Here is a 14,016-nt window from a genome sequence, read left to right on the forward strand (position 1 = left end):
AGGGAGCTTCAAAAATGCTTAGTTCCATAAGATGAAATTCACAAAGATTTATCAAGCAAAAGTAAACAAACCCAGCTACTGATTTTTTAAAGAGAGCAGAAGATACACAAAAATCTCACATCTGGTGAGTATGGGCTTGGCATACCCAGGGTCCTGAGCTGGATATCGTCATTCTTCTTTTTCTTGGTGATTCCCTTTTACTTCTGGCTCTTGTTCTCTCTCTCTCTCTCTCTCACACACACACTCTCAGGGTAATTCAGAAATATATATATATATATATTTTTTTTTGGCTGGTACAGTATAAGCCTCAGGCTTCCTTGCACTATATGGCTAATAATAATAATCTTGAATGATGTATTTTTGTTAAAATAGTGCATTTTTGTTAGCTTTTGGAACATAACCCCACTTTTTGTACTTTTTTTTTAGTCCCGTATAACACTGTTTTGCACAACACGTTTTATAGGAACTTAACTACCGTGCTATATGAGGTTTACATGTATTGCAATTGAAATATATATATATTTTTTTTAAGTATAAATTTCAAGTATGCCTGTCCTTATTGCTTACTTCATTAAGTGCTGTATCTGTTGTTTTTATTTTTATATGGCCAGGCATCCTCACTGCATTGATCACTTGGTAATAGAACTTATTACCAATTTGGCAAAAGTGGGTAGGGTATGGGGTTTTTGCTGGCACCCACTGGTATAACACTACCTCCAGTGCATGTGGGATTTTACCCTTTAAGGCACACAATAATTGTGCTTGAGGTCTACCACAATTTACACTTAGTTGTGGCCAGAATCAACTAAACAACATACACACTGCACAAACATGACATTATACACTTTTCTGGCCTTTTACAGAGTTTATTATAAAGTACGAAGGCAGAGTTGAACTAATATTCTGGAGCCACTGTATATAAGATAGTATACATGTCTACATGACCATACGTACTCTATATATAACTGTAAAGTTGACAGCAGTAAACAGTATTCATTCATTAATTTTTTTTTTGAAAAACCCATAGAAGGATGAGAGTCTATTTTGGAATGTAGAATAGGGGCTTTCATCTTTAGAAGAATAATTTCAGTGGCTCACTCTAATCATATATGGGGATGGGATTTAATAGGAAAAAAACATCTCACAGTTCATTTGCATACCTGCCAACCCTCCAGTTTAGTTAAAGTTTTCCATTTGTCAAGTATAGTTTCCTATTTCATCGTAACTTTAGTTTTCTTCCAGTTTTTAATCAAGTTTGTGTTATTTTTCAAATATGTGGATATGTTGTTATTTTGAATTATAGACCTATTGAATTTAATGATATTCACTTAAAAGCTGCTGTTAGGTCACTCCCATGCCAGTATATTTGCTGGCATTATTAAGTGAAATATATGGGCTTCATATACTAAATGTTTTAAGAGTTATATTTACATATTTGATTTTTGTTATAATGATTTAATGTATTGCATGAAATGAATAACACTAATTCATACTTAAATGAAGGAAACACTTATATACATCTTGTTTACGTAATTAGCTTGTTGTGAACTAAGTGGTTAAAATACACCAAAAGGATTACATATCCCAACACCTAGTACAGTTCAGTAAACTAATTGAACTCTGGCTGTGTTTTTTTTTTTGAAGAGATCCACTTTAGGATCTTTCTATATTAGGGCAAATAAAAATAAACTGACTTCTCAGTGTTTATCTCCTGATCACAACTAGAGCAAAGTGAGTTTTCAAAATTTCATGAGGAAACTCAATTCAGACTTACTGCTAGCAAAAAAAACATCATTTCTCTGGGCCCAGAAATGTTATCATATAAAACACAAACTCGTTCTGGAAATGGAGAGGCAACTGGTACAGCATTTGGCCTTTAATAATACTAAAAGTTGGGGTGGTAGGCAAGTTGTGTGAAATGTATACTGTAATCCCAGCTTTTTAACATTTTTTTAATGTTAATAATGTTAATGGTTACACAACTACAAACTATATGTGCATTCTGAAATCAGAATGCACATGTAAAATCCCTACCCTTTATATTATATTTATTTAGTATTTTAAGAGTACTGTGTTTTAAAAGTTATCAAATTTTAAAATTATTCTGAACTTTATAACCATATTTTATAATTCTGAAGCAGAATTAGTAATGCAAATTTGTAAAAGAATACTAATTATTAATTGTTTTATTTTCATTAAACAGTGCTTAGGAAGAGTATATCCATCGCAGCAAGAGCCAAATACCAGACGACGAAACCGTGAACGAGAGAGCAGGCGACAAGAACAGCAGGAAAGAGATAGATCACGAAGCAATACAAATATTGCAGAACTTGAGGTAGTAAATGATCAGAAATGTGCCACAAAGTAAGTTCAGATATGAGGTATTTATTATAAAAAATGAAACTAAATATGTTATTAGTTTTAATATTAAAATAGACGAATGAAGCAAGGAAGCAGTTATTTGCATTTGCCATAACAGGATGTCTCCATGGCTTATTTCATCCACTTCTTTCATAAAATTTGGACTCTAATGTTTGTCACAGTTGTTCTACTAGTTACAACATTTAGAGATGCTGTTAGGAGTTTAAAATGCCATTAGAGTTGATATTCAGGTCTCACGTGAATCCAAATTTCAGCATTTTTTTTTTTTTTTTATAAAAACCCCAAAAACGAGAGGTATTAGAACCTATAGTACTTAGTACCATGCTTGGGTTGGAGGTTGAGAAGACGAAAGAAGATATTTGTTGACATTAGACTTGAACTTCTGTAGACTCTAATTTTCAGGAAATACGTATGAAGGAAGGTTGTTCCAGAAAACGGCAGTTGAATGAAATGAGGATGATGAAAAGTTGGTTCTGTGAGTTTGAAGTTGGACAGTAAATGGATATTGGCTGGTGGCAGCACATGTTCGGACTTTTTTGAAAGAGAGAGCAGGAATTATAGAAGCCAATTCAGAAGAACAGTGACCATGGAAATATCTGTAGAAAAGGCATGCAGCAGAAACAGTACATCTATGAGACAGCGAGTGGAGAGACTCTGTTAGAGAGGAATCATTAATTAACCTCACTGCCCCTTCTGAATGGAATCTAAAAGCCTGAGAGAGGTTTTGGGGGCACCGCTCCAGACGTGGGGACAATATTCCATGGTAGGACGGATTTGCGATTTGTACAGAGTGAACAGCTGTTTGGAAGAAAAGTAACGCTGAGAGCAAAAGAGAAAACCAAGGTTTTTAGATGCAGAGGAAGCAATATTTGTAACGTGCTTTTGCCAAGAGAGATTAGAAGTCAGGGTAATCCCCAAAAGAGATATATCATTTTGCCTAGAAATCAGAGTGTCACCAAAGATAAGCATAGGAGCATACGAATCTTTTTTGCTAGTTATAAGACAAGACTGAGTTTTCTTTGCCCCACTGGAGAATTACTTGGAGATTGGCACTTAAGGAAATGGTAGCGGATATTCGAGAAGTTGAAGCTGATTGAGCAGGACAAGATTTCTCAAAATGGAAAGTGGAATGCAATGTGCTATCATCGGCAAAAAAAATGGATAGGATTTCCAGTCAATGGAAGAAGGTCATTGATGTACAAGAGGAAAAGAATGGGGGAAAGAAATGAACCTTGGGGGACACCAGCATTAGTGGAGAAGTTAGAAGACAGAGAGGTATCTACCATCATTCTCAGTGAGTGATCAGAGAGAAAACTGGATAACCAATTACAAAAAACAGTTGGTAAATCATAAGATGAAAGCTTGTTTGGAAGACCTTTATGCCAAACACGATCGAAAGCCTTTGAGATGTCAGGGGCAACTGCTTGTGTTTCACTGAACTTTTCCATTGAAAATATCTATAAATGGGTAAAATAAGCCAGAATATCACCAATGGATCGACACTGATGGAATCCATACTGGCAAACCTTGATCAGACTGAAGGTTTCTGGGTACTTTAAGAGTTGGCAATAAATTAATTTCTCCATTAGTTTAGAAAGAGTAGAAGTAATTGCAATGGGATGATAATTGGATGGGAGTGATTTGTCACCCTTTTTAGGAACTGGCTGGATGTGAGCAAATTTCCAAGCAGAAGTAAAAACAACTTTGGAATAAGAAAGTGAAAAAAGGTGGCAAAGAACAGGAGTAAGTTCAGGAGCACAGGTTTTGAGAACAAGTGGAGAAATACCATCAGGACCTGGTGCTTTCTTAGCATCAAGGTTCTTAAAAATCCTTCTGACATTGTTTTGGCAGAAGACCACAAGAGGATTTGAATGGAGCATGTTGGGAATGGTGGGAGGGGTTTTACCAAGATCATTAATACATGAGTTGGAAGAAAAATGGGATGCTAGCAGGTCAGCTTTATCCTTTGCTGGCTGCATAACTTGCAGCCAATAGCTTTGGGAAGAGACCAAAATGCTTGGCTACCATTAGGGCAAGAAGCAAGTTTTCTACTATTAGCTTGTTCAAAATCTAGTTTGGACTGATTGATAACTGTTTTACAATTGGTGTGAGCTTTGGTGTAGGCAGAAAATGAAACTTGAAGAATTGGAAACAAGCCAATTACGATATTCTATGTTCTTCCCTTGAACAACCTTAGCACATTTATTGGAAAACCAAGGTTTAGATAAAGGACAAGATTTTAAAGTGGAGTGTGGAATAAAGGATTCCATTCCTACAAGAATAATTTTACTGACACGATTTAAGCAAACGATGACATCAGAAATTTTGAAACAGTAATCTGGACAAGGAAAAGAAAAGAAATCGCGCAGGTCATCCCATTTTGCATTCTTATAATGCCAAACAATACGAGGTTGGGAATAGCTATGAGATAATGACTCCATTGTGATCCTCAGATCACAACCACCAAGTTGTGATCTGAGGTGTGATCCTAAAGAACCACACTTCAGCTGTATACCTAGAAGGATTGTTTGTGAGAAAAAGATTAAGCATATTGGCTGTATGATTAGGATTGTCCGGTATCCTTGTGGTAAATGAACAATCTGTGCAAGGTCATTAGTAATTGCAAAAGCTTCAGCATCTCAACAAGCTGGGTCGGTGTGACTTGAAAACGGAAGCCAGCTGGAGTTGTGAACATTAAAATCACCAAATCAAATTGCAAAGAGAGGAATTCAAAGAGCTCCAAGTGATTAGTGGAGTTGGGAGAACAGTAGAGACAACAGATGAATTTGACAGAATGAGGTAGAGAGATTTTAAGCCAGAGAAGATCAAAAAGAGGAGATTCCAAATTACCAAGTCTGACAGGGAATATCGGAACGTACATATACACAAGTACCACCTTTGAGGCAAAAGAAATCATACAGCAAATAATTTGGGCAACTGAGATGAGCAAGTAGTTGAATCAACCGATAACTGAGATTCTGTCACAAAAAGTACATGGGGTTTGGCCGACTGTATGTGGAAATGGACATCGTTGAGATTAGGATTGAGACCATGTATATTTGTGTAATGTATTTAGTTAGAGATACAACCAGTAGAGATTCTGAAGATTTTTAGTTTATAATGACCTCACACAACTTATTCATTTACCTGCCAGTAAACCAAGCAATCCCAACCACACACACCCAACACTTTTGGACTTTTCTTCACTAGCAACCCTGTAAAGATACTCAGTTAATGTTGATCCTCTAGATCAGCGTTTCTCAAACTGTGTTCCGTGAGATGTGAAAAAGTGTTCTGCAAAAAATCGTAATTAATAATTAAAAAAATAAAATAAATTTTACATATTTGTAGCGTACACCACTTTTGTATCATTATAATCTTTAACATAATATTTTTTTCAGTTATTAATATACTGGCATAGACTAATAATAAAATAGACCACAGAACACTTTATTTTGACGGGCTTTGCATAGAGAAGTATGCTTAGAGGTAATGACACCTACAGAAAAGTAGCAATGTGGCAATCTAATATGCCAGTGGTGGCCAACGAGTCGATCGCGCATTTAATTTCGGTCAATCCCTGCAAATTTTAAATATACAGTCATCCCTCGATTTGTGCACCTTGTGCAATGAAATTTTTGAGATGGCAGATCATGGCACGTTTTGAAGGAAAAAAGTAGATCGCATCACAATTTAAGTTGGCCACTCCTGTAATATGCCATTCATATGTGGTTTAGCCTGGAGTACACGGGTTGAAGGAGAGGGGGAAGCAAGCCGATATCATAACTGAATTCACTTCCTTGTATAAATCTTTTTTGAAATTATCACTGTTTCATTGGAACTTCCAATGAAAACGAACGCAATATTGTTACACTTCAAAATAAGAATGAACAATCGCAGCGTTTAGTTCCCCAGAAATCCAAAGTAAAAAACCTGGAACCAACTAATAAAAGACCAAAACAAAAGTATCGTGACAGTTATTTGCATTTTGGCTTTACATGTGTTGGAAATAAAGATATGCACAGTGTGCCATGTGTAATAAAATATTAGCAACACTTCTTTGGCTCTCGCTAAACTTGTGTTTCATGTGTTCCGTGAATATGTTGTGAGACGAAAAGTATTCCATGACTAAAAAAGTTTGGGAAATGCTGCTCTAGATGGTATATATATCACAACTTGGTGATGGTTTCTTCTCCAGTAGAGCCTCTCCCCCCCCTTGGCTATTCTCAGCTTTGTGTCAATTGGTATTATAAGAATTCAAAATTAAATTATCTGCATGGTTTCTGTGCAAATACTTTCCTTGGTTGGATTACCGTTTCAAATCTTCCAATCATAATATTTGTTCAGATCTTGTCAGTGAAGCTATCCTTGTAGGAATGAAATCATATATTATTCTACCCTAAGATCTCATTCTTTATCTAAATCTTTTTTCCCAATAAATGTACTAAGGCTGTTTTCCTGCTAAGAAAAAGTTATTAATCAATGCAAATTCAGTTTTGAACAGGCTAATAGTACGAAGCTTGCTTCTTGTGCAAATGATAGTTAAGAATTCTTGTCTCTGGCCAAAACTGTTGCTGCAACTTCTTTCCATCCATACTTTCACCCTTTTTGGTTCTTGGTTCATCTAATGGTTCTTTTGCATAAGCAACTAAAGGTAAAGCTGTCTTAATAGCATCCTACTTCCTCTAACCCTTGCATTGATGATCTTGTTAAATCACTTCCTACCATACGAAGCACATTACACTCATGCCTTTTGTGGTGTTATGGTGCAAAGAAGTTTCTCCTCTTTCCAAAACTTGTTTCCTCCTTCAAAATTTCAATTCCCCTCTTCTCAAAACTTGTATTCCGGAGTTTTCTCTGTCTTTGTTGCCTTATACTATTTTGAAACCTGGTTTGCCTTTCAGTTTTCTCTCCATCCACTCACTGCAGGTAATGGTAAGTCACTATCTTTTCTAACTCTTCAACTAATTTAGTGTTCCCAAGGTTCATTTCTTTCTCCCACTCTTTTTCTCTTTTATGTTAATGACCTTTCACCTTCTGGAAACCCTATCCACAGTTTTGCTGATGATATTATCCCCAGGGGCTCATATCTGATGAGTATGGGCTTGGCACACCCAGGGTCCTGAGCTGGATATCATCATTCTTTTTTCTCTCTCTCTCTCTCTCTCTCTCTCTCTCTCTCTCTCTCTCTCTCTCTCTCTCTCTCTCTCTCTCTCCTCAGTAACTGAGAAATTTTTTTTGTCTGGTACAGCATAAGCCTGAGGCTTCCTTGTACCATATGGCTAATAATAGCACTCTACATCTCAGTTTGAAACCCTTGCCCTGCACAAACAACTAAAACTTCTTGAATGACCACCAAAATAGTCGACAACTATTTTGGTGGTCACACTATTTTCTCACAAAATAGTTGACAACTCCTATATATATGATCACATATTTCTATTGGGAATTACTCTGACTTTAAATATCTCTTGGCAGAAAGATATCACAAATATTTCTTCCTCTGCATCAAAAATACTGGGTTTTCTTTTTTTTTTTCTTTTTTTTTTGCCCACTGTGTTATTTTTCTTCTAGACAGTTATTGACCTTGTGCAAATCTAAAATCCACCGTCAGTGGAATATTGTTCCTATTCCTCTGAAGTTGAATAAACTGAATAAACTCCTTTATTCAAAGGAGGGCAATTGGGTTATTAATGGATCATTAATAACTCAACTTCCCTCTTACAAACTCTTTCCATTTTCTGTCATATGGACATTGTTTCTGCTGCATGCATTTTCTATAGATATTTCTACAGGTATTTTTCTTAACTACCATCTGTAATTCCACTGCTCTCTTACAAACTATCTGTATTGTATGCCTCAACTAGTCACTGTCCAACTCCAAATTCACAGGACCATCATTTTCTCTTCCTCACTTATTTTTTCTACTTCTGTCCTTTGGAAGAACCTTCAAGAAATTCAAGTCTGATTTCAACAATTATATTCTGTCTTCTCAACCCACAACACAGCAGCAAAGTGCTGTAGGTTCTAATACCTTTCATATTTTGGGGTTATCATAAAAATAAATAAAATAACTTCTTTAGTTTCTTTAATTTCTTGGAAGTAATTATCGCATTTCAATAACTAAAAGGTCTGGCTCTTCTTTCAGTGAACCATATCAGGTGGAAAATAATAAACAAAATACCCAAATGTGGAATGCAATTTTATTCTCTTTTATCCATGTGTCACTACTCCTTGTAGTTAAAAAATACAAATGGTTCTGTGAAAAGATATTTGTAGGAATAAAACTAGCGACTTCTATTGTTTGTGAAATACTGTACAGCAAGTCATTTTGGGTTCTGCTATTAATATGTGGGAAAGTGTAATGTTGATAATTGTAAATTTGAACTTGACTTGCAAATACATAATGTGTTGATTTATACATAATGCTGTATGGCTCTTTAACCAGGTTGATTCTCAGCAAGCTTTTTTCTTAAGATTTGCACATTTTACATTCCATTTTGCACGTTTTTCATCCTTAAAAATTTTGTAAAAATGTTATTATATTAGAAATTATGTTAGTTCTTTGCATAGCTGTACCTTGCTTGCATAACTATGCAAACATTTCTTCAAGAAAAGACCAGAATCAGTGCAGAAATTAAAAATTCGATATACAGTTATAAGAAAATGTGCACAGAACTTATTGCTGAGATGGAAAGGCTTTTGATTTTTTGGAGTCCATACCAAATGAAATGCCATGGGCCCTTTAAACCTTGCACTCATTCAGGAAAGGGCTTTAAGTTTTTTTAAGAGACCGAAAGAATAGCGTGGTAAAGGACTTAAGAATGAAAGTTTCAGGTAAAGTAAAGGATGGTTTATGTGCTTCAAAGCTAGGTATGGCTTGCATAACATCAGGGTACAAGGTACAACCGCTAGTGCTGATGAACAGGCAGCTGTTGTCACAAACTTGGCTTGGGGTTTGTCGTACTTATTAGCATTAGTAGAGGCATACGATGCAAGGAAGCAAGCTTATGCAGCATCAGCCAAAAAAAAAAAAACCATTTCACCCCTCCATTCATTCCAGATGCCTGTCCAGCTCAGCCTTAAATTTATTTAGGCTATAAACTTCCACAACAAAATATGGAAGTGTGTTCCTCCAATCAACCACCCGCTAACTAAAAGCAAACTTCCGCACATCCATTCTACAGCTATCTTTCCTCAATTTGAGGAAAGACATTATCCTTAATATCTTCATAAATACTTCTTGCTTTTGCTTGAATGACCATTGGACTCAGGGCACTTGCTTCTGAATCTGGTTTTCCATCCATATTATTAATAGCTTTTCCATCTTCAAAGGAAAAGCTATTAATAATATGGATGGAACTCTGTTTTGTGATCACTGTCGATCTTAAATGTGTTGATCCTTTAACATGTTCTTTTATACGTGCACTGTCCCTTAAAATAGTATTCACTGTTGAAGCAGCAAGACCTGATTCTGTGCAATAGATGACTAACTTTGTCCTGCTTCGTACTTCTTCACCTTCATTTCTAAATCAATTTTGTTTCGTTTCCTAGCACTGCCAACACTTGCGCTTTGTGTTGGTCCCTTTCACTTCACTATTGTAATAAATAAATAGGGATGAAGAGAAGATTCTGAAAATTTAATTGTTTTTTATATGATTGAAGATTTCAGTGGAGGACTCATTTCACCACATTACTGTAACGTAAACACCCACAGAATTCCAGTTTTTGATATTATTGAAAATGCAGTAAGATCGAGTTTACTACCCATTTATAATAGATTGCACTAGCAGAAAAGCCCAGTAAACCGGAAAGTGCAAATTGTTTTTACTTTTTTATGGTTGTGACCTCCAGAAATGTGTTTTAGAAAAGTATCACAAAGATATTCAAATTTGATTCTTATAATGGAACATATGATAACGATGAAAGTGTAGTGCAATTTCCATTATAAAAATGACTTTTTAGAGCAATGAATAGCTTAGTTATAAAACGAAAATTTCAACTTCCGAAGTCGAGGTTTCGAACGAATTACCAAAAAAAAAAAAAAAAAAACAATGTGTTATTGGGTTCACGTTACGATATTTTCACGATACCTCCATTTATTTCTATGGGAAGCAAACTACATTTCCACGATTTTTTTTCAAGTTTTCACCAGCTGGCCAAAACTTATGTAAAGTCAAATTTCCATAAGTCAAGTATTATGTAAGCCGGGAAGTGCCTGTATATTGTTGAAGTATTTTGTTTTTAAAAAATTGTGTTATGATGTTTAAATTTTTTATTTACTTTTATTTATATTTTTTATTTATTTATTATTTTATTTTTTTTTATTTACATACTGAGGGTGATGGTAGATGGCTCTCTGTCTTCTAACTTATTCACTAATGCCGGTGCCCCACAAGGTTCAGTTCTTTCCCCCACTCTTTTCCTCTTGTATATTAATGACCTTCTTCCATTGACTGGAAATCCTCTCCATAGTTTTGCCGATGATAGCACATTGCATTCCACTTTCCATTTTGAGAAACCTTGTCCTGCTCAATCAGCTTCAACTTCTCGAAAATCCGCTACCAATTCCTTAAATGCCGATCTTCAGGTAATTCTCCAGTGGGGCAAAGACAACTTAGTTGATTTCAACCCCTCTAAAACTCAGTCTTGTCTTATATTTCGCAAAAAGGATTCTTCTGCTCCTATGCTTATCTTTAGTGACACTCCGATTTCTAGGCAAAATGATATATCTCTTTTGGGGATTACCCTGACTTCTAATCTCTCTTGGCACAAGCACGTTACAAATATTGCTTCCTCTGCATCTAAAAAACTTGGTTTTCTCCTTCGCTCTCAGTGTTACTTTATTCCAAACAGTTGTTCACTCTGTACAAATCGCAAATCCGCCCTACCATGGAATATTGTTCCCACATCTGGGGCAGTGTGCCCAAAACCTCTCCTAGGCTTCTAGATTCCATTCAGAGGAGGGCAGTTAGGTTAATTAATGACTCCTCTCTCTAACAGAGTCTCTCCACTCACTGTCTCATTGACATACTGTTTCTGCTGCGTGCCTTTTCTACAGATACTTCCATGGGCACTGTTCTGAATTGGCTTCTATAATTCCTGCTCTGTTTTTTCAAAACAGTCTGAACACGTGCTGCCAACATCCATTTACTGTCGTCCAACTTCAAACTCCCAGAATACTTTTCATCTTCCTTGTTTATTCATTCAACTGCCGTTTTCTGGAACAACCTTTCTTCATATGTATTTCCTGAAAATTAGTCTACAGAAGTTCAAGTTTAATATAACCTCCAACCCAAGCATGGTACTTAGTACTATAGGTTCTAATACCTCTCGTGTTTGGGGTTTTCATAAAAAAAAAAAAATAAATAAATACACCTCAATCACATCACCTCGCAGGTGCCTAGTTTCTAAATGCTCCAACTTGCAGAACTTAAGCCTTTCTTCATAAGTGCACCCCTTTGTTCTTCTCACCAGTCTTGTTGCCCTTCACTGTACTCATTCTGTGTATAGGCCTCCAGACCTGTACACAGTACTCAAGGTGTGTCCTGACCATTGCCTTAAAGAAAGGAATATATTAATATGGGTCTGTTACATTCTACTGGAGAGCCTATTTGATAAAATTATAAACATTGTGGTAGGTAGTAGTTATCTTTGTTTAAAATCCTGCACCTCTTACAGAAGAGCAGTACATGAGGGATAATTGAATTGCAACAGTCTTAGAACAGAGAATCTACTTAAACTAAAAGATAATAATGTGTACTGAAAAACAGCAATAACTATATTCACTATTATTGCCTCTGTTTACTGCCACCGTCATCATTATTCAGAGTTGTTTACACAACTCCGAATAATGTCTTATATACACCTTAAATTTAAAGTAAAGATAAAATTGAATTAAATGTTGCTATCCAAGAACCTTCAGTTTATTCTTTCTTACAGCCATGCACAAAACTTTAGTCATCTATTTCTCAGTAAAAAAAGATTCTTGGTGATCTGAACACTGAGCCCAGTGGCTCACATCTGGTGAGTCTCTCTCTCTCTCTCTCTCTCTCAGTACTCAATTTTTTTGTCTGTTGCAGCATAAGCCTCAGGCTTCCTTGCACCATATGGCTAATAATAATAGTAAATAATAATTACTTATTTTCAACTGAGGAATATATCCTCTTAATTGGACTATATAATTATAAACATCCTGTATTTATGTGTTCATTTGTATATAAATATAAACAGAAGGTGCTTGCACAATTACACTGTGGCGGTTTCCAGGAAGTAAAGTATATACAGCTGTTGTCAATTTATTGACAGCAGTAGAGTAGTATGAGAAATAGAGCTATCGTAACATTATTTTACTGCAGTTTCACAGTGTATATTCACTGCAAAGAAATTGAAATTGGAGTAAAGCAAATTCAGCCACTCCATTTCCACAGGTACTTCTTTGTTACTTGAAGCTTTCTTCCCTGACAGATTGTCATTTTAGTGATCCAAAATGATTATAGTTCAAGGTAGCAGTATGTTTGTAATGAAATCACATGCACATGAATAGCCAGCTGTTGCTGCATGTACTGTTATTTCCCAAATGGGCAAATGATGCGTTATTTGTGTGCATTTCTTCCATATCCATTTGTGCCCTATACTTTATCTTTCACATACAATATGACATCTATAAAGTTACCCATTTATATTCAAAACCATGAGTTTCTTGTGATATTTGATTATAACCTAACAGTAAGCTGTCTTACCTCTAATTTTATACGTTAATTCAAGAAAATTATAATTTCAGTCAGTGTCAGAATGATGAGGAGTACTTCATTGGAAAGAAAATTATATGTGCCGTTTGCTTGGACAGTGAATCTGCAGTAAGTATATTTATTACTGTGAGTTTTGATTGACCTCAAAACTTCACTTCATATTTTACTGATTTTAAATGCAACAACAAGTCACTTGTTTATTGCACTGAAATTTTGGCAGACATTTCAGATTAACATATGTAAGTTTTCAAGTAGCATAATTTCCTGTTTAATAATTAGAAGAATCTTCTATAAGGATTGACTATATAAATTATTACTTAATTTCATAAATGCTTCTTAGATTTTTACCAGTTAATCACACAATAGCGGTGTGATTAACTGAAAGCAAGTTTTCTTATATCTTCAGCTTAGAGAATTGGTGTGCAACCTGTTTTACCCGCCATCCTGTATTTTATCCTTTTTTGACTCCATGCTGTTTTACTAATTCCTGTTACATTTGCTTGTCCTGTTAATTAATTATAATTACAAAAATCTTTAAAATACATTTTTATTATACAGGGTGATCCGCAATTCGTGGTACAACAGGCAAGAGGCTGATTCTTCATGAAAAAATAAAGTGAAATTGCAGAATAAAACTTTTTCATGTTAGTTGAGTTTGCATGCACTTGACTAAGGCACTGTTGAGCGGATCTCAATCCGACCACTATTTACTCTTCTGTTTGTATACAATGTTATCATTTGTTATCATCAGTCTTAGTATCTTACTTGTTATCAGTATCACTATCAGTTTCTATCAACCCATCGATATGGCAAGGTACAGTAATCACAAATACGTAGACATGCTCCTTGCATTAGGAGCATGTGCTGGAAATGCTTCTGCTGC

At 35.5% G+C, this 14,016-nt stretch overlaps 1 protein-coding gene across 1 annotated transcript in view; it reads left to right on the forward strand.

Moving 5' to 3' along the window:
- The window catches only part of LOC150078306 (uncharacterized), a 159,387-nt gene that overhangs the window by 117,161 nt on the left and 28,210 nt on the right, over positions 1-14,016 (forward strand). Inside the window, exons 4-5 of the mRNA XM_090384833.1 lie at positions 2,204-2,364; positions 13,166-13,241. Of these exons, the coding sequence (XP_090240959.1) occupies positions 2,204-2,364; positions 13,166-13,241 (237 nt within the window). The remainder of the gene's footprint in view (positions 1-2,203; positions 2,365-13,165; positions 13,242-14,016) is intronic.

Source organism: Mastigoproctus giganteus, chromosome 11 (assembly GCF_048544385.1).
Source record: "Mastigoproctus giganteus isolate SK-2022 chromosome 11, ASM4854438v1, whole genome shotgun sequence".
Taxonomy (NCBI): domain Eukaryota; kingdom Metazoa; phylum Arthropoda; class Arachnida; order Uropygi; family Thelyphonidae; genus Mastigoproctus; species Mastigoproctus giganteus.